The sequence below is a fragment of the Coturnix japonica genome, chromosome 15 (genome assembly GCF_054131305.1).
Source record: "Coturnix japonica strain WE chromosome 15, WE-NBRP24, whole genome shotgun sequence".
NCBI classification, from domain to species: domain Eukaryota; kingdom Metazoa; phylum Chordata; class Aves; order Galliformes; family Phasianidae; genus Coturnix; species Coturnix japonica.
In genome coordinates, this window is record NC_140677.1 from 6,521,793 (window position 1) to 6,543,964 (window position 22,172).

General features: G+C 41.5%; 1 protein-coding gene across 7 annotated transcripts in view; it reads right to left on the reverse strand.

Moving 5' to 3' along the window:
* Window positions 1-22,172, reverse strand: part of ATXN7 (ataxin 7) — a 78,208-nt gene that overhangs the window by 19,346 nt on the left and 36,690 nt on the right. For 3 of the 7 annotated variants that reach the window (XM_085516294.1, XM_085516293.1, XM_085516295.1), the window contains one exon: window positions 15,530-15,634. The exons of 1 other annotated variant lie outside the window; for it this stretch is intronic. In XM_085516294.1, coding sequence (XP_085372420.1) covers window positions 15,530-15,634 — 105 coding nt within the window. Of the gene's footprint in view, window positions 1-1,097; window positions 7,719-15,529; window positions 15,635-15,901; window positions 15,924-19,353; window positions 19,488-22,172 lie in introns of those variants that run through there. 3 more of the 7 variants (XM_085516297.1, XM_085516298.1, XM_015875226.3) reach the window with 3 other exon arrangements.

The following is a 22,172-nucleotide window of genomic DNA, read 5'->3' on the forward strand; positions in this document are numbered from 1 at the left end:
AATGAAGTGGTGGTAAGGCAAAGTGGAATGATTTTCAAATAGACGTTTCTAAATCCAATGCCTTTCTGAAATGTGAAATCTCTTGCAACTTAATACCTAAACTGCAACCTCAGTGGAAAAGGGAATAAATTGAATTGTAGAGTTTTTTGTTGCTGTTTTTGAAGTCAGATCCTTACGTTATTTTACACCCACACACCGGTCATTTTTTTTAATTATAAGAAAGGATCGCTGCAGCTTAATTCATGGTCAATCATTACTGGCACGAACCAACTGTTCCCATGTTTAAAAGCACTGAACACGCTGGCCATACACCAATTAAAATTGTACAACAGCATTAGCACAGCAAAGTCTTCCAGCAATCGCTAATGCAGCCAAACGAGGGCACGAACCGAGCACGCTTGCACAACAATGCCTTTCAAACAGAAACAGAGCAGCCTTTTCCCATCGTGCTGTGAAGGCGCCCGGCAGTGCTGGACGCTGCCTGTGCAGCCCCGGCGCCCTTTGCATGAGCGTTTGCAGCGAGCCTGCAGCTGCGCTCGCCCCAACGCGCTTCCCGTTTCCTCCCGCAGCACCGAGGGACGGATTTGCCCCTTGGTTTGGGAATTACATGGATGAACGAGCTCAGGAAAACAAGCTCAAGTGAACAAGCCCTTAATAGTTTCTTTCTTTAATTAACGCTTTGATTAAAAGCCACCCATTTATCTAGAGGCCTGACAAGATTGCAATCAGCCTGCGGTTTTATTGCTGCAATTTGCCCCTCTGTTTTCTTCTAGATTTGAACGGGGTGGGATTCCAAATATCCGCACGAAACCCCCCATGGTGGTGGCCGGATCGCTCCCCCTCCCCTCGGGCACAGCCCCTCTCCCCCCATCCGCTTATTGAACTTTGGCCAAATCGCCCCGATGACATTTCAGGAGGGCTCCCGCGGGCCGCTCGCGTTTAATCCTCATTTTCAGCTTATCCGCTGCGATCCGCCGAGGCCACCGACGGCACGGCCCCGCTCCACCTCCGTCGGTGCCGGGCCGTCCCCGCCCGTTCCCCCCCCCTCCCCCCTATTCCCTCCCCCCTCCCGGGGCTGCCCCGGGCCGCAGCTTTACCTCCGGCAGCGCTGGAGTCGCGGCGGCGCTGGCGGCAGCCCAGCGGGGCGGGGAGGTGGAGCCGGCGGCGATCGAAGATGGCCATCGCGGCGGGGCCGGAGGTTAAGCCGCTCTCCCATTCGCACAGCGAGCGGGCAGGACGGCAGCGGCACCAGCAGGCGCCCGGAGCTCCGGGCTGCGGCCCCCAGCGCCACGGGGCCGCCCACTGCAGGATGGACTGCTTTTCTTTTTTTTCTCCTTGCTATTACTGTTTGCTGGGGCGTCTCTTAAGTAATTATGAGAGGAAAAAAATAAAGGAGGGGAGGAGGAAAGAAAAAAAAAAAAAAGGAGGAAAGGAAGGAAAGGAAGGAAAGGAAGGAAAGGAAGGAAAGGAAGGAAAGGAAGGAAAGGAAGGAAAGGAAGGAAAGGAAGGAAAGGAAGGAAAGGAAGGAAAGGAAGGAAAGGAAGGAAAGGAAGGAAAGGAAGGAAAGGAAGGAAAGGAAGGAAAGGAAGGAAAGGAAGGAAAGGAAGGAAAGGAAGGAAAGGAAGGAAAGGAAGGAAAGGAAGGGCACGGGAAAAGAAAGGGAGGGGATGGAAGATCAAACAAATAAAGTGGAGGAGAGTAAAGGAGGAAAGAAAAGGAGCAAAAAAGGGGAAAATGAAGGGGAAATGAAAAGAAAGCAGAAGGGAATGAAGGGAAGGGGGGAAAGAAAAGAGAAAAGAAAGCACAGTGGTACTTGATGACAAAAAAAGAAAGAATAGGAAGAAATATATCACTTGTGGCTTCTGCTCTTGTTTTAAATGCACATCGCCTTAAGCTGAAGTTTCTGGCCTTTCCTCTCTTATCAAGAGCCATTCAAATTCATTTTTAAGGCAAAAAAGTGACTTTTCCTCTTAAAGTTTGCTAAGAGAAAGGCAAGTATGCACGCACTCATGCAGATACACTTGTGCATCTGCTCACTGTATTACTTTCTCTTGACCAGCAGTCAAACGGATGCAGGAAGCATCATTTCAGGAGGGCTGGTTTTGCCTTTTTGGTTTTTGTTTCTACAAAGACCAACAAAACCCCGGAGACTCCTCCTCCAATTAACAAGCTCAGAAAGAAATACGACATCCTCAAACCCATTTCTGGAACACCAGCTTTCCCACATCTCTGCAGGAAGGCACACAGCAATCAGCTCCTCCAGCAGCTGACAGCTCCAGCACCGATCCTGTTCATTAAAGGCAACTCGGCCATACACACAATTCCCTGCACTGAGCTCTTTTAAAAAGCCATCTTTCTCCTTTGCCAAAATCAGTATCACAGTATCACAGTCTCGTGTGGGTTGGAAGGGACCTTAGAGATCATCGAGTCCAACCCCCGGGATTTGAGCCCCTGTGTAGCAGAGCAGCAGTGCATGTTTTTGGAGGCCTTGTTGCTGCTGTATGCTGTTCTGTTTGACACCTATCATTAAAACTGGGTAAGACTCCAACAGATTTCAGTGGTTCACAAAGCTCTTGACTTTAAACTACCATGTGGGGAGCCAGCACCGATGTGTTTGTTTTCTTACCAACTAGAATTTTCCTTCCTTAGTCTTTGATTTGGTCTATTCTCATTTTAGGACCAAGAGGGTGAGTAACTTATTTTGTTTCTTGTTCCACAAATAAACTGACTGAGATCGAGCCATTCAATTCCAGCCTGGAACAATATAGTAAGTTGTCTTCCTTCTGAGTGAGAACGAGGACAAAGAGTCCAATCAGTAGGAGCCCAGCAGCTGGGTGTCAGAGCTGGGGCTGGAATGGAAGCGAGAGGCATGACGGCACATTCACATGGTGAGAAAGGGAACGGCCGGCTGACAGCACACGGCTGCTGGGAATGCACTGGGTTTCATGCCTTGCAAAGACTGAGATCGTTGACATCTACATTATAACACAGCATTTGATTTTTTTTAATTTACTATTTTCTAATGAATGAGGGCTTCTGAGCAACTTCAGCCAGCATTTAGGGGGTTTCACCTTGAAACTGATGGATGGATGTGCTATAGTTAAATGGGGAATCTGAATGGGCATTCTGATAAGCTGAAAAGTAATCTGACTTCATAAAAGCAACCTGTTATACATAGCACTGGGATGATGAAATTAGTGCAGGATGTGGGGGGAGGCAGCACTGCTGTGCTGCAGAGCCTGACATCCAGGGCCTGGCTGGTGAGAAAGCAGCCAATAGAAGGACAATTGGAATAGTGTCAACCATTGCAGGGGAATAAAGTTTGTTTCCTGTGTCTCAGGATAACAGAGCGGCATTGGTGCCCTCCTTTCTACATTTACTCACTGAGCACACAAACATAAGAAGGTATTTATACCATGTGTGTTGCTGACACTAAGCACACACACATTCAGTATGGAAGTGGCATGTGTGTATCCTATTAAACTGGGAGGCAAAAAACAAAACAAAACACAACCCGCAATCTGAAGCTGTGCGCGCACTGGGCAGGAGGTGTTGCAACGGGAGGGTGAGCAATGGCAAAACACGCAGCACAAAGCCACAGACACGGTTCCATTACCTCCCCTGCACATGAAACAGCTCATTTATCCTCTCTAGAAATTCAGCAATCTCAGGCACCAATTGCACAACACTTGAAGCTGGCTGGTGCAAACCAGCAGTGCCGCAGCAAGAAGCGTTCCTGCCCTCTCCCCCAGTCCTGACTGCTCTGCTCGAACCTTCACACCATCTGCTCCCTCCCTAACAAAGACAAAATGATCAGCTCAGAGACCTGACAGCCTCCCAAACTGCACGCCTCATTGTGCCAAAGCCTGCAATTAGCAGAGCGACCAGCAGCAAGAAGTGCCTTGATCACAGGGAAAGGGGGCTGAAGCATCTCCTAAACAACTGGCCGTGACAAAGAGCTGTGTTGTGAGCTCTGATAACGGCCATTTTGCCCAGATCCTGAAAGTTGCGAGGGATACCTAAGCTTTAGATTTGCAAGGAATTTCATCTGATTGATATAAACACTGCATAAGGCAGGCTTGCTTACACTGCAGCCTGCTTAGGTTTACATTTAGTACCCTCTAAAATGATTTTGTTGTAAATATTTTGCTTCAAAGAGATTGTTTGGTTACGGGTTACTATTATTATTCTTCCTGGAAGGAAGGGAATGACAGGCCTTGAGTCAACACTGAACTTCTTACAGCTGATCCATTGAGAACTTCATCATGGTTATTTGGAAAAACCACTTTGCAGTGAAAGAATCCCACCGTAAGATGCAGCACCACAAAACCAACCTTACCATATACAGCAGTAGAACTATATAAAAAATAACGCAGTGCTTCTGATGTGTCTCTGAAATCTGATTTGTTTCTCCAGATCTGGAAAGAAGTGCTCTGAAACATCACTATGAATGAAATTCCTGCCCTCTAGAACCATGGGACTATGGATTTTAAAATCAGTGGGTTTTTATTTGGAGCAGCTTTTAAAGCAGGTAGGATAGAGGAAATTTTGATAGGGGACAGTTACTAAGCGACACAATCTGTCATCCTCATTCGGTGACAACTGACATGGAAGCATCAACCCTTGCAACATTATATACACATATAGAGTTACAGCATCTCCGTAGCTATTGAGGCCATCACAGGTATTTTCAGAAGCTGAATGGTGGATAGCTCTGTGTCCCACACAATGACCTTTGGTCAAGGAGTAACATGGCACTATGGGAGGGGACTGAAAGCTATTGGTTTAAAACTTTATAGTCCAGGAAAGGGCCAACGTGATACATTTCCAGGAATGCATTTAGTCATCATAGAATCATGGAACCACCAATGTTGGTTACATGTGGCTTGTCATAGATTGAAAGCAAAAGCAAAACTGAAGAGAACGAGGACTAGCAAGTTCACTGTCAACAATGAGGAGGGCCAGAATGGGACTGTAAGGTTTCCCTCTATGACCTAGAAATGTGAAAGGAATGGAAAACAACTACTTCACTAAGCTCATCTTACTACAGTTGACAGTTGTAAGGACATCCAACATGCTTAGTCTACTGACTCAAGCAAAGACTTCAGCCATGTAGTAACAAAGCAGACAGAGCCAATTTCCCTCTCTGCAAGGAGAAGAGCCATGAATTCCATGTGAGTATCTACGAATGCTAACTAACAGCTTTTAAAACCACCAACATTATACCACACAAAATTACTGATCAGCTCAAACCCAGCCCTGTTAATAAATCCACTAACATCTGAAAGCTTCAGAATCCAAGATGCAAGAGCACAAGGAAAGTGTTGCATCTCCTACCTAACAGAATGAACTGCAACATACTGCAGAAGCCAGGGTTTCTGACTGCCAGAGAGACAAACAGGTTCTTGGCAGCCTGCAGGGAAACACAGAGGAGACAGCACAATACAACTTCTACCCAGAGGAGGAACAAAACCCTATGGGGTAAAAGCATTAAAAGATCATCTGGCTACAGGGGAAGACTGCCTTTGGAAAGTACTATGTATGGAGTTTTGAGATTTTCTGACAATCTTGCCAAACAGGAAAAACTCAGTTACGTAGAATCTGCTTTAACACTCCAGGAACCTTGTCTAATTGCATCTTTTAGAAACCACTGTGAAGAGTGAGAGTTTCATACCAACATGGGCAACTCATCATTTGTGGAACAGGGAACAGAAAAGAAGACAAGAGTCTCTTGATGATAGCCCTTCTTTCTCTAATACAACCTGGAGAAACTAGTTTGAATGTAATTGCAACCTCTATGGCCAGCAGCTTTCTCATACATTGCAGAACAGGTAATCGTATTAGGATGCACGTACTAAAAGATATAGGGTAAAAACCTTAATTTTCTATTCAATAACTACTGTGTATTTTTTCATCAATTACAGATAATAGGGTTTTTAAGTATTTTGGTTGCTACTGCTGAAATATCTAATAAATACAACAGAGTCAACAACAGTACCACAGACTAATGCCAATTTTCATAACATATTTATCTGTTTCTATTTCCTGCATTAAAAAAAGAAAAATAGTTGCCATTGTTTCCAAGTGTCCCGTTGTTACAGAGCTCTGCCAGAGATGGGTAAAACAAGAGCTGGCCCAGGACTGTTACTGAAAAGCAACTTGAAGCTTTGGTGCATCTGGACACGACTAAACATACAGTAATCTGAAGAGACTTCAAAACCACTTATATTACTTGGATACAGCTATTCAGCGTTAAACTGTTAAACTTAACTTGATAAAAAGCTTAAAGCTGGCATTAACTGTACTTTTTTGAAAGTGAGCATCAGCCTGCAGTTTATATTACTACTCTGTTAAAACTCACTGTGATTACACTTGGATATTCATCAACAAATGTAGAGCTTTCACTGTGGACGAAGTGATACATGCTCCCTCTTCTGGTAATCTCTTAAAAGAGCTTGTTTCTAAACCTACTGTATCAAATGTGAGATTTAAAATGTATCACATTGCCTGGGTAAAAAAAAATAAAAAATCAAAGGGATGATGTCAATAACTGCAAGTTACTTTAGAAGTCAAACACAGCCAACTGTTGACGGAAAATAAGCAAATAAATAACAAGTGAAAGTTACTTGATGCAATGCCTAAGCGAAAGCTATGTACAAGCAGCCTGTATACACTGCGGCTGTGCCCCAAACCAAATTGCTATTGATTTCTTTTAAATTAGTAGGAATTTCATTGTCTTAAGTTATCCCACAAGTGTGATATTCATGTACACATCTGATGACAGTTTTTGTGCCCTGCAGGTATGTGAGAGACTATAGCTTTCAAAATGCCCCCTACACCTCCTGAGGCAGCAGATGAAGCTCTTCCAAAACACTGCCTTCACATGGGCCCTGCAGGGATACCTTACCTCCATTTAGCACACTGCCTGTCTCCTCTCTGCTCATAGAACTGGGCACAGTTTCCTCTTCCTGCTCTACTGCAACAGCAGTGAGAAAGCTACACGCATCCTGTGGACTTCTTATTCTCTACAAATAATTACTTGGAGAATTTTTAAGCACAATTAAGAAAATCAGCCAAAAAAAGAAAAGCAAAATAACTGCAGAAGAAAGTGATGATGACAGACAGGTAGGTGCACACAAATGCATTTATCCATCTCCTTTCTATATGGTCAATGCCCCATGAAGCTGGGAGAAGCGTCCCAATTAAAAAGCATTTCCCCCCCCCCCCCAAAAAAAAAACTTCCTGAGTCTGAGAATGCCACGAAATTATACAAATCACACTTACACACACTGCTGCCAAAACATTAAGAAAGGGAAACACTACTGAAAAAACTTTTGGTTTCGGTTTTGTTTTTTTGTCTAATTAAATCTCTCATTTCTTCTTCCACTCCCCCTCCAGTACAGAGTAATAAAGGCAATAATCTACCTCCTTCATTCTCCCTTCTGTGAGGTCATTTTCCCCTGCTTTCCTCATTTAGTTTCCTCCTTATTGTCTTCATCTATTTCTTTTCCACACGTTTTACTTCAGTTCTTTGTTTTACATTTCCCTTTTTAGCTATTCCCCTGTGTCCTCTCTCCCCTCCTCTCCTTCTTGGACACGCACCCAGACTGCAAACCACTTCTGGCTGCACTGCAATCTCTGCCAAAGCCTCCAGTCTCCTGCCCTTGCTAGCTGGCCTCTGCCATCCCATCCCTTCCACCCTTCCAGGTGTTGCACAGCTCCCAGCCCTCCTGCAGCAAAATGGCTGGGAGCAGCCGTACCTTGGCCAAAGGTACCCGACTGAATGGTACTGCTGAGATTTCCCATCTCCCATTCATAGATGCACACGCAGAGGAAAACGGGGCTACGTGTAAATCCTTCCTCTTCCAAATGTGGCATTTTTTTCAAGGGATGGCTGGTGGGATGAGAGGGTGCAGCCTGTGCCACTTGAAACTACGTGCTGACAAGAAAAAAAAAAGAAACAGGTTTCTTCATGACAGTTCAGTACTCGGCGTTGTTTTAAATGCTTCCCAGAATTCTTCTCCCTGGAATTATAGTGGTGCTCATCTGAGGTCTGCAGTTCTTGGAATAATTTACTCACTGCATGAGAACACACATTCGGGCCTTCAAAATAAATGCGGAAGTCCTTATAAATATTTGATTGATTTACACGTGGTGGGCTCCCCAACAGCATGTTCACATCTCGATGGCTACGATCCAGTCCCAAGTTCCCCTTCATGACAGCAGAAATCCTGCTGCTCTTTTAACAACTGATCCAGCCTCCTTCTAGCTCCTTAGCTTTTAAACAGGTTGCAGTTTCATTCTGCTGTGCTCCATTTAGGGCTCTCTGCCAAAGGCTGTGTGCCCATGGCCTGCCCTCGCAATGCGTGCCACCTCCTCTGGCGGAGCTCCAGCTCAAAGGAGTGGCTTAGGCATTAGAAAGAGCCCTTTTAGTTAGAAGGAAGCCTTCCAAGGATGTGGAGCATGGAAACCGATGCAGAACTGCCTTCGCTGCATCTGCTGAAAACCTGAAATAATTCTGAGAGCTGCACTGTGCTCCAAGCACCGAATGAATCTTCAATGGTGAAACACTGCATCGACTTTTAGATGAGTTAACTCTCTCCTTTTGGATCTCTTTAATAGGAGACCTGACAACTATTCCCACTGGCTTTTTCCAAAGTGAAGCTGTAGACAATTATACTCAGCAGCTCCTTATATCAGAATGCTTTACCTTCCTTCTTCAGATCATACTCAAATCTATTATCAGCCCACTAACTTTCTGCCTCTTGCTGAACAAGTATTTCTGTAAGCCACAGTGGACATGGCACAACTTCCTCTTTTCCCACAAAGATAAATATCCTTGTTTTCTTTCTTTCTACTTGTTCTCCCCGTGCCGATGTCTACCTTGAAAAGGGAGCGGTCTGCCCCAGTCTTTGAATACTTCACAAGGGGATCATTATAAAGTAACAGGGTTTCCACATAACATTTGTATAATTATCTATATTAGCCTTGTTTTAAAACACTTTAACTTCAGTAGAACAGAATAAAAAGATATTCCCTATCCAGCAAGCAATAAAACAAGGATTTCCTCATGTAGGCCTGCTGCTAGGACTGAACAGCATGAAATTTGATTCCTGTTCACCAGAGGTAAGAAAAGCCAAAAGCAAACCAGAGCGTTTTTGAGCTCGTATTATTTCAGCACACATGGTGCTGTATGTAGGCAGAAAAACACGACTTACATCCTAAGCCGTATGCCAGTTTGCTGTACATCTGAAGCTGAACGTAACAATTTTTGTTTGTTGATGCTTCTTATTGCCTTCTATCTTCAACCAGAGCTTGACAAATCCATGTACCCACAAAAAAAGGGAAGCTCTACTATACTAGGAAACCAACACCGACTTCTCAAACAGACTCCCTGCGTTTCCATGTAATAAACAAAGACCACAGCCATTATGCTTACAAAAATAGCTTTCTGCACATGAACTGCCTGTGTAACCACAGCACACACTTTCATTACTCCTTAAATCCTCCATGGCAGAACTGTTTCAGACTTTAAATCCCAACTCACACAAGCTAAAGGCTTTGGGGTGCACATTTCAAACCCCAAATATGAGAACAGAGCTTCTTTCCAGGTGGTAGCAGTTCCTTATTTAAGGATGCGTTGTTTTTAAATAAGTAAACGATCAGTTGCAATGGTTTCTGAAACGAATCCTGTGCTGACCTCTGAGCCCATTCCTTTCTGGGAATATGCCAAGATGATTCTTTAAAAAGTTGCAGAATTTCACATCTCTCTGCCAAGGAGAAATTCAGCTTGTTGCTGCTGGATCCAGAGACTGGAATGGAGACCCAACTGCTGGAACACAGACTGCATGAACTACTGCAAGAGGACTCCGTGTTTAAACAGAAGTTGCTGAAGCTGCCAATGATAATTTGTTAAATCATATACATTAACTCAGGCTATAATATGCCAAATGCCACCTGTGCATGTTTGGCAATACGCTTGGCAGATTACTCCAGCACATCTGTGACACACCAGATAATATTCAAGTTTTATCTTGGTTATTAGACTCCTACAGAAGATTACTGATACCCAGGAAAAATCCCCGTGATTTATAGAAAATATTTTCAGACTGTTTTAGAAGTCATTAGCGAACAGTGGACACTTCATTACCAAAACAAATTACTTGCTGCCAAAAGCATGCAAGCCGTAAAGAAAACTTATCCCTCCAAAACACAGATGAGCTCATGCAATCTCCTGCAAGAAAAAAAAAATAATAAAACAAAACTCAGCAAACAAAACCCCCTCTTCAGGTCCAATGGCTTTGGAACAAGATTCGGTACATTCCTTTCTTTTCATATCTGCCTCAAATGCTGCTTTGCACAGACACTTTATCTCTGACTTTGTAATCCTTGCTAAACACTCTAAACAAAAATAAAACATCTGCAGAACTTCAAAAAAACTTTTAAAATATTAAACATTGCTGTTAGATTTCCAGAATTTGCTGCTGCCAAGCACGAGATAACACAGAAATGGCAGGGCAAATTGATATTCAACTCACATAGAGTCAAAAGAAACCAAGAATATTACACTGCTTGCAAACCCTCTATGATTCTGTGATAATACCTGAATCACTCATGATACAATATCCAAAATACAAGAGCATGTTATCAGAGATGGTTAATGGATCACTCATCCCAATTAAAACTACAATGACTGTTATTTGTACTCTCTGAATCCAGGTGCTTAACACCAAAAGCAAACAAATGAATTAAGAACAACAACAGAACACCACTATGACCAGCCAAAGCAATAAACCTGATAGCTAAAGGTGGGTGTGAGAACTGGGTGAAGGAGAAAAGAATAAGGTCATATAAATGGATGTACAAAGGAGATTCAGGTGAGATTTCACAGTGACTTGCTGGATGGACCCAAGCAAGTAACACATGTGAACACCTTTCTCTGCAGCCAGGATCTGTCCTCCTTGGCCTCTGCAGGTTGAGTAAAAGATTGTGTGATAATCTTCATTTTGATTTCACAGCCTCCTGGAAAGTTCAAGTGTACAAATCTATAATACTGATCCTTTCCTGAATCCTATACTTTAAACATGTCCTGTGCAGAAATACAGATGCTTGGGTATTTCCCCTTGGTTCACAGAGCAGCAGAAAGCAAAGCTCAGAGCAGTTACTGCATGCCAAACCTATGGAAGTTAATCAAAACATGGCACATACCTCTATAATGACTCAACAACCTGACACACTGTAATGGTCTCTTTCCAATACTTACTGTATTAATGGTTTCCACAATCACTGCATGACTCACAGATGCTATCGGTTAAGTTTTACAGGTAGCATTCCTAATGCTATACCTACTGTTAGGAGTTATAACCCCACTTGGTATTTATGGAAACAAGAAAATCTGTTGGAAAAAAGAAGAAAGAATAGGTGAAGAAAAAAAAAGTAGAGGGAAGAAAATCCACATCTCCAAACTGGTGCTGCTTCTACAATAGTGAGCTATGTCCTCTCTGTGAGCCACTACAAAGCACACGGGGAAGGGCAGACAGAAGGCTGATCACCACAAGGAGATGAAGTAACCATGTGGAATGGCTGAAATACCAGCAAAAGGTCACATGGCCCCAAAAACACCACACTTCAGGGCTGCCACAAAGTACCTGAAATAAGTGCAGCTACAGCTTCTGCAAAGAGCAGCTTTCTGCTGTAGTACAGCCAAGCATCTATTCATTTAGCACATTTATTAATGGGGAAAAAGGAGGAGGAAATTAAGGGAATGTTTTCAGCCCTAACACATGCTAGCTGCCCAGGAATTATTCCTGACAAGGGTGATATTTCTCCATTTGACAGACAAAATCAGTTTTACTGTAAGAACTAATATAGGTAGAAAGGAAACTGTGCAGGACTTAAGAAACACACCCAAATAGTAAAAGCGAAGGCACCTATATATTACATGGAAGCTGAAGAGGCTGGCACATGATCAACCAGACTGTCAACTGCAACTGGAGAAAAATACTGTGTTTTCTCAGAAGAGGTCACCAAGATAAGAGATCACAGGTGCTCTGCTCATAGGATGAGTGCCTGGGTGTCACAGCTTTTTCACTCCTTCACCACTGATTGATCTCGGCTCCAAGGAAGATGCTGATGCCACAAAAACACAACCATTCCAAAAGCAGCAGCAAGAACGCTGGCAATAAAACACTTAAATCATCTGTTCAGACCTGAAGGAGAAGCAGCTGAGGTGTGACAGAAGGAAGATTTGTTCTGAATAGCAGGCCAGCCCCTGGGCTGCCCCACACCCAGAGGGAGAAGCCACTGACTGAACAGACTGAAATCAGCTGATGGGCACAGGAAATCTAGATCAATGTGCTTTAGGAAAAAATAATCAGATTACATCCCAAAAATGCCAACAGATTTTGACCCCTGCCATACATATATAGTGTCATATATACACAGCAAATGTCACAGAATTTTAAGACAATGACTGCGTGTGTGTGTGTATATATATATGTACATAAAACAATAGTACTATCTATAGTACCAATTTACCAAAGTTGTTAGAAGGGCACTTCACACTCCAAATACATGCCTAGATTGCCTGCAAATATATTTAATTTTGAATTAGTATCTCTTCTAGTCACATCAAAAGCCATGAAATATTGAAGTATGTCATATATATTAATATATGACATACTTAAGATTATGTTCAAATTGTTACTGACTACAAGGGAGGAAAAAACACCTATCATTTGTCCCGCAATGCACTTTCAGCCTACCTAAGTAGTTTATTACAAATATGCTTTAGAAGAAATTAATTAGCTCATTAGGCCTAGTTAATAGTTTGTTTATCCTTCCTTTGACAAAAGTGACATTTTAAAAGGGCACATTCTAATTCAGAAAACAAACTCCCATGTGACACGTTAAAGAACTCCAAGTACAAGCAACACACAGCACCATAAGTTTAGGAATACTTGAAGAGATCACTTTCTCTGGTAACAATTAAAAATAACTGTAAAAAGCTTAAGATCATTACTAAAAAGGTACAGCTTCAGGGACATGCTGTAATTGTTGACCGTATTAAAGTAATCGCTCCTTTCAAAATCCCTGAAATAAAGGCACGAAGAAAAGACCCAATTCATGGAAAACTGGCTGAGATGAATCCAACCTTTTTTATTTTCTTAGCCTACTTCTTGTTTTAGAAGTACCATATGAGGACTCCAGCTATTTCCTTCTCCAAGTACACAGAGCGAGTAGTACACTGCTGGAGTCATCAATCATCTCCCGTATTTATCAGCTTTCACATTCAATTTGCTAAAACAAGGGACAATCACGTATAGATCTTGAAACTTAAAAGTAGGAGACAAGGTTGCTAGCTGGATGCAGAATCAAAGTCAGCCTTCTTACCTTTCTGAGACTATTTGGCAAACCAAGGTCTGATAACAATTTTCACCCCACCCAACCCTGTTTTTCTCATCAGATTGACTCCTCCCATTTCCTCTGCAAGCTGCAGCACTTGTTTAGCGTCTTCATTGTTCAGAATAGGTTTAAGAAATACCGAGAAAAGCCTTGTCATTTCCATCCCTTTCTTCTCCATTTCTCACGGAGAACCAATCTAACATTTGTAGGCTTACACTCCTACAACATATACGGAACAGGAACGCTGCATTAGTTTTTCTTCTTTAATCTTTAGAATATATTTTCCATACCTACATTTTCTAATTCCCTCTTTGCTCTGTTCCTTTCAAATTACAAATACTGCTTACAGGAGAGTTTAAATGAATAACCTTAGAATATACTAGGCTTCTCAGAATGAGTTCAACATTGATACAAGCAGCATTACAAAACCCAATAATTTTATGTCCACAGTCAAGAAGCAATACAGCTCCTGAAACCTATTTTCAATCTGCCCCACAGGCTGTCATGCCAACAACTACAACACTGTCCCTACAGCATGGATCTCCACTTACAAGAAAGTAGCTGGGAGTCACCAACTCAGTGCAGAACATCAGTCCAAATCATGTGCAGAGGCCAGCAGCTCTCCTCCGTCACTACCAACCTGAGCCAGCTCTACACTCCTGGCTTTGAGGCAAGAATCACGATGCCAACACTCAGAATTGGGTACCTTCCAGTTTTCCCCCATAAATTTATTTTTAACTGGCAGAATCCATTTAATATGATATTTCAGAAGGACTTCTTGAACACCCCAAACTGATACTCAGTGACAGGTGAGGAATCACACTGGCAAGGGGTGGAATTGCTTTCAACATATACAAAGGCTTACATCAACTGGAGTAAGAGAAGCATAATCCCCTCTGCTCTTCTGGCTCCCTATAGCCCCGGAGACGTAAGCTGGGTTTGCTTTCTATTTTATTACTACTGCCATCCACAGATGAGCAAACAAACTAGTAAGAATTATGTCACAACACCTATCAGATTCTTCACTGAGCGACTGCAGAAATCCAACAGCACGGGTTGGGATATATTCTGCATAGCATTCTAACACAAAAACCAAGTGAGAAAGGACAAGAAGTGCACCCTCTGCATTGCACAGGAAGACCATTCCCCAGTACCAAGGAAGCTGCAGAAGCAAATGTGTCTTTTCTTGCTGGAGGATTTAAGAAGCAAGGAAAGCTTGCTCTCAGGTCTGGAAGAGACTCCCCACCCATATCCAAGATTTTCTATCCTTTTAAGCAGCAAAGCAAGCAGTCATATACTGGGCTAGAAAAAGAAGGAACACATACAGACAGGCAGACACAGGGAAGAAGGAGTAGTTCGGATGTTTATTTTTTTTCCTAATCAAGCACTAACACAACTCCTCGATTTCTCAAGAAACAAACAGCTGAACACCAAAAACCTCCTATTTATGCATTCACATGAAAATGCTTGATATCAATTTCTAATCTCAAGACATGTACGGAAAAGAAGGTTTGCCTGCCTCTCAGCTATTTCTGTAGGTAGCAAAAGAACACTTGAACTTGCAGAGCACTCTGTATTTTCTCAGACCTCTATAAATGTTGGCTAGCACCAGTCAGTGTAACAAGAGCTTCCTAGCACAGTTTATATACAAAACCATTGGACCATTAAAATAAATACAGGCTGACACTACTGAAAATAAATAAGCTTTCTGCTCCTTTGGAAGCATATTATGTTTTAGAGCAGAACTTGTAAGTTTAGCTTTTGGTTAAGCTCACAGTTCAAACTGCAACGGAACCTTGTGTAAAAAAATAATCAATGTAAATACACACAGAGAAATGACACATACAAACACACTGCACATCCTGCCTGGGAAATACGGTATACATGTCATTTCAACACTGAACTGCACGTGTGCAGTGCTTCAGGAAGACATTAAAAATTGAAAGGAACAAGATCTTCATGTAACTGCATTGTTATGTATATGAAATGATTAAACACAGGTTATGTTCTTTGACATTATTTATAATTTAATGCTCTATGTACCATCAATTAAAAAAAAATAAAAATTGCCAGGCTTAATCCTGATTTAACCTCACTTAATTATTAAAAATAGTTAAGCACTTACCATAATGTGATTGAAATGCCTGTGGTTTTACGACCTGATTACAGTGGTTACACATCACCAAATAGAAATCATCATGAGCCGGGCAAAGACCAAATATTGGCATATCTAAAAACAAAAAGACAAAACGGCATATCTCTCAGCTGCTTACAATGATTGAAAAACAGTTTAATTACAGAGCCACGACACTAGTGCTGAATCATTATTTCAATACATGTGTATAAAATCTGACAATGAGGGAAAAGAAGAGCATATAATGCAACGGATACTTCAGTGCTGGAGTACTACATACGCAAAAATCTCCCTGCAAAGATAAATGTAAAACAAGTGATTATTTCTAGAAAGCATCTATTAGAAATCTGATTTAGGACTGACCATCTTATACCAGATGCAAGAACATAATAGGAAACCGACGTCAAATAACAGACACAACATAAAGGGATATTTTACGTATTCTGAAACAGGTCTGGATTTTCTATATATTCTAAGGTTATTTCATTAAATGAGTTCTAAAATGAAGTTTACTGCATTTTGTTTTAAACCATTTTAGAGCACTATTGTTGAGCAGGTAGCATTACGTGCCTAATGGTTTTACTCGTTTAGCAGTGCATTATAGTTCAGCCATCTGCTGCCAGAGATCTGCGTAACTGCTACATGAGAGAGAGAAATAGAGAGATAACAGTATGTCAGAGCACGTGTGGATTTGGGAGATAACATACATACTTGCAGACTTTTACTAATAAAATTAGTCACCCCAACGTTGTTTTTTAAGAATATAGTTTCATGTTTAAAACCCAACTGAAAGGTTTATTGCATTGGTACAACAAAAAATGTTACTCATTAGAAGACAAAAAAGAGGAAACTGCACACATAACGGCGTGTTCATTCATCACTGCCAGAGAGCATGGCTGAGGGATTTACTGCACTATTTAAAGGATTAAGACTGATATAAGAAAACTTATTTTCTTCTAAGAATACTCAAGTGATAGATTTATATATTAGTAGTAAATTAGAAATTAAGGGTGTTATTTACCCCTGTTCTAGAAGTGTTTTGTGTTAAAGCTATTCCTGTGCCTAGACGTATATTTGTAACCACACACTGCGTTGAACTAGAAAGATATTCTCGTTGATGAACAGAACACCGGGTGTGGAGTAAATGGAGTCGCTGCACTTTCAGAACGCTGCTGACATAACCCAAGGCAACCAGGGGCCGCAGCGCTGCCATCCCCGCTGCCTCTCGCAGACAAAAGAACGCATCCACACCGAGCAGCTCCCAGAGCGAAGGGCTCCTGCGGAATAAGGGTTTTACTCCAGAAATGTCATTATTTTTCTTTATAAAAGGAGGTGCACATCCCAGGCTCTCAAAAACACTAATAGCGCTATATTGAAACCGAATACAGTACAGTACAAGGGCAGCTGCAACCAGATTGTGCCTATGGACCCAAACACGATGACTCAAGTGGCTGTGACAGGTCACAGCTACACTTATCTACATTGCAGGCAGCAGTTGCCATACAGAATAATTCCACACCGATTCGTGCTTCATTAAGTACTGAGTGGCGCTTTGTAAATAATTTTAGTTGCATGGTATTTTAGAAAAGGAAAATGTTTGGAGACCTCCGGGTACATCTAATGTACCACAGATTAGGCAAAATCCTGTAAACATACCCTAGATGAAAGCCAGATAGGAATAATACATTTCTATTTTTCAGTGTTTACTTCATGTGATTTAACTTTATGCTGGTTAAGGAAAAGAAATACAAACAAATATTTATATTCCATATAAATATATAAACTTAACGGTCATTGGTTAATGCTCCATGCAGGAGTTCTTTGGGTAGGCCTGCATGAAATAGTTTCCACAAATAGTCCATGGTCACTTCCATCTGACTACTAATACACCGTGATGAATGGGACAATAACAGCGTACACTGCCTGCTATTTACACTGTTAATAGCACATAGACTGGCTACTACTGTATAATGCCTAACGAACTGTAAACCCACACCCTGTAACCTTTTCTCAGATCCAAACCTTTTCTGACACCAAATTCACAAAAACAACAGCCTGTACAAAATTGCAGGGGGAAACGACCCCCCAAAGATGAGAATAGGATTTCCTGCTTATATCTGTCTTGCAAGATAAAGCGCTCCTTGGCATTAGTCACAGTCACTCAATTCAAGTATCACCTTATGAATATTTGCTGGAAATAGGGAGCAGTAATTTTACACTACAAGTGAAACAAATCAGCAGAAGTCGACTTAAACACAAGTGCTTTCCTGTTTCAGTTTCGGGATCCCCAGAAATTGGAATAATTTAGGAGCAGCCCTACATACAGGGAAGTGCTCCTTTACAATTTGAAAATCAAAGTTCCAGGTGACAGAAAGCAATAGCAAAGCACTACGAAACACACAAACTCACCAAACCCATCCTAGGAGTAAACACGGTTGATGCAGAAAAAAGGATTTGCTGCACACGCCAAATCACAACTGTGATTTCAAAGGAAGTCGCAGACCAGACTGCAGCTGGATCACACAAAGAACTTCTGCCCCCAATACACTACAGCCACTGATACAGAGCAGCACCTACATGCAGATGGTGAGTGAGTACTAAGAGGTTGGAGTCCTAAACGGGAATACTTTGTTTTCTCCTACATGATAACATTAACTTTGAGCTTCTAATTATCACAGCATTTATTTTAAATTGGTGCAATAAAATCCTTTTGTTGCTGTAGCTGTAGGGCTCCAAATACAACCAGCACGGGATGATGCTGAGAGGCTGCACGGACACAAGAACAGCCCACAGAATAACAGTGCATGTGCCAGTGGGCAATAAGCAGCACCAACACCCTCCAGACATCCAAAATGAGCTTTACAATGGGTCTGACTTCAGAGACTGTGAAGCAAGAGCAAGAGGAGGCTTCAGGGAACTCTCATTTCTGTTCCTGTGTCCCAAAAGGACAAACACCAACGTGAAACTGTTATGAGAATGACACAAAATATACTGTGCAAGTATTAGAGAATATACAGAATAGTTCAACAAAATGCACATAACAAAGCAAAGTTGATGGATGTTCAAATTCTCTGCTCACCCCCCTCCCCAGCCCCTGATCACAATTCAGAAGTCTTGCCACTGATATTCCACTGTCTAATACTTTATACCTATTTCACTTAATGACATGCAAATTCTCCATTTAAAAGTCTAATGAAGTTTACAGTATTCCACCAGTATCATTTCAAACACTCCGTTCCTCCGAGTTTAAAGATGACTTCTGAAATACTTAGCCGTGGATGTAAAGCCCATGCCTCTCATGGAAGAGCCTAGCAACCGTGATTCATATGTTCCTCTTTCAGAGCTGGGCTGATTTAACTCTCTCCATCTGGGAATGTTTTTCAAGGTCAAACAAGAAATTTAAACCAAGACCTCAAACTTTCAATTTGTTTTTGATAAACACAGTATTTATATGGTGACTACATACAAACACTGTCACACGAGCTGCTAGTTACATTAATTCTATTAACACTGTGAAGAAAAATGATTTCATTTACTTCCATATTAAACCTCTGAACATTGCAACCTTCAGAATTCATTTCTTTCAAATGAAACTCAGCTCCACTTTTAAAAGAAGCAAATTCTAATGATATATTCCTGTATACTTCCCCAAGAACAGCACAAGCACATGTCACAGATACTTCTGAGATACCTGAACTGCATTACTTGCTGGCTACATAATAAGGAAAATGCTTTTCACATGGAAAAGGCCAACTCAGCATATTTCTAATACTGAAAAAAAAGGAAAGATTACAATAACATAGGACCTGACATACCCTACCACCAGGGACATGTCTGCTCTGAGCTGCCATTTCCTCTTCCAGCAAGGCACGCAGTAAGTTGTCAGCAGGTAACTTCTTGGTGCTTTCAGCATTTCCCTTTGGGACAGTCACACTCACAGTCACTGGAAGTGTCTCTGTGCTTTCAGTTCTGCTACTGAACGTCACAGTCAACAGAACAAATAAAACAGCCTACAAACACGCAGTGAGGTAACAGGTCATCAGTCTGCAATTATGGAGTGATTAGAATTGGTGAATTCAGTGACTAGCACAGCTCCACTGCATATTCTTTTATTGCTTTTTCCTTTTTTTTAACCTCCCAAATTTACCCAATTTCCTATAAATCCTTTGTAGTCTGGGACTGTCATGTCACGTAACTATCCCATAATCTAAGAAGAAACATCCTTTCTAGAATTCTTGCAAAGCATCACAAAAAGGTGAAGTTGTAAAACCTTTACAAGGGCGCAGCACAGGGAGCCCAGATCCTGGCTGTTGTCAGAGACCTTTTGCAGAAGTCTGCTCACCACAGTCGAGAAAACAAGGAGTGAAAAATGAAACAGAGGAATTGAAAGTAAAAGCAGCAAGGACAGAAATGAAAGGGCAAAGAATAAACTCTACTAGAGATATGGTCAAAGAACAGAAAGCTCGATGGAAAAACAAAAGCTACAAGAAACCATAAAAATACTGCATAAGTATTTTCCAGACAGAACACTACTAAATCTCAATTCTTCCCTTCCCATTCCCAGCATGAACATCTGCTTAGCAATATTATTTTTCAGAAGTCTGTGTCTATTTATCACAAGTACATACGTATTGCTTCCAATGCAGCGCATCTTGGCAGTGGACACTTCCCACGTTGATGCCCAATGGGAACAGCAGAACCTTTCGACTACAAGGACCTCCACAGCACAGCATAATGTGTTCCAACCCAGTTATACTTCCAAAAAGTTTTTAATCAGCTACAGTTAATATTAGATATATCCTCATTAAAACGCACTGTGCTCGATTACTTACTCTGCACTCATAGCAGGCGTAACTTCCCATTATCTTCACAACTCCCCAACCACAGAATTTGCTTTCTCTGTACCGGGGCTGGAGCCAAATCCACCCTGAGCAAATGTACCAACTCTCCCCAAACCACCAGGGCTTCCAGTAAGATGTCAGGAAATTGTTTCAGAGCTATAATGTACAGAAATGGCAAATATATCCCATTTATTTTGAAATGTTGCCAAATCTGAGTTATTTGAACCACTGACTTCATGGATAAAAACTTTTAAGTTCAAATAATGTACACAAAAGCTATCTGGAGTACAATCACTCCACGCAAGTTGTGTTTTCCCTTCTTGTTAGGATAGAATTAGTCTTGAGCACACTGTGGTAAAAATGATGTTAGCACACCTTGTTTTAAACTCACAGGAACAGTAGATCTCCTTCTCTAAGGGCTTTTATTAGAACTTTTCTGTAGGATAACACAATCCTTCTCTAAAGTCTGAAAGAAGGTCAAAAAGGAAAGAAAAATAATAGTAAAATAACCTTTTGGTAGGGTGATTCAGACACAGGTGCAGTACCTTGGCAGTAGTTGCCATCTCAAAGGAAGAAAGTTACAGTGTCACCTCCCTAAATCTTCCTACGACTCTTGCTCCATTGCTATATTCTCACATTTGAGCAACAAGATCTTCCTATTCTTTTATTCTTTACAGTCATGCAGAACATGAATGTCATATTAATACTTGAAAGCAAACAAAACTCCCCAAATAGCTGCTCTGATAAGCTTATGACTTCAGGAATGAGGCTTGAGGAGGGAGAAGGCAGGCGACTCACTCAGCATTTAGGATCACACCAAATGGAAGCACTGAATGAGGCTGAGCTCAGTTAAAACCTGACTAGCAGCCTGTAATCTATCCCAAAAGCCAATATTCTGCCTAAAAATCCTCACAGCAGGAGTCCAGCAGGTTCTGTTGCTGACATCAGTTGTGAATAATGAGTAATTTCCAGGTAGGAAGAGGATGCTGGATGTAAAGCTGTTGGGCAATGAGCTTCGTGCTCCAATAGCGCTATGACAGATCGCCATCCAGACCAGGAGCTGTGCCCACAAACAGCAGGAGCACAGTGAGTTGTCTTAATCTAAAGCTCCCATCTATTCGCAAGTCACATAGCCCCCTTATTCTAACAGATATGAACGTTAGATCACGTTTTTTGTTTTTATTTAAGTGAGCTTCTCAAAACACACCTTTCATGATCACATTTAATTTTCCACAAAGCCAATATTAGTTTCTAAACAACATTTTACCAAATTGTTTCTAGAAACAAATCGAACTGCTTATCAATCCTAAACACGCATCCTTTTCTATATTTACCAATGTTAAAATGAAATCTAACTACTGGCAATTTTTTTTTTTTTTAAAGTGCCAGATAATAATTAAAAGAAGAATATTCCTAAGGAGCTATCATGATCACAATAAATAAGACAGCATAATATTCAGAGTGCTTAATGAGCACAAAGCTTCAAACAAGATAAGGGATTCTAGCAGCATTTTCGAGGCTTTTTGCAGCATTCCAATACACACTCACAGAACACAAATATTTCATGAACTACGTGTGCAGGCACAACAAATTTGTGCTTGCAAAGAAGATACGCATAACCAAACAACACAGAACCATCACATTTATAGAAACACCTTTGAAAACAAAACCATACCCTGCACAATTCATACGCATTGCCTCAGATACAAAAGAAGGTTTTAATACAAAGCGAGGCTCAACAAATGGATATTCCCACTCTACGCTGCCAAAGTTAAAAGCCAGAAGACTTTCAA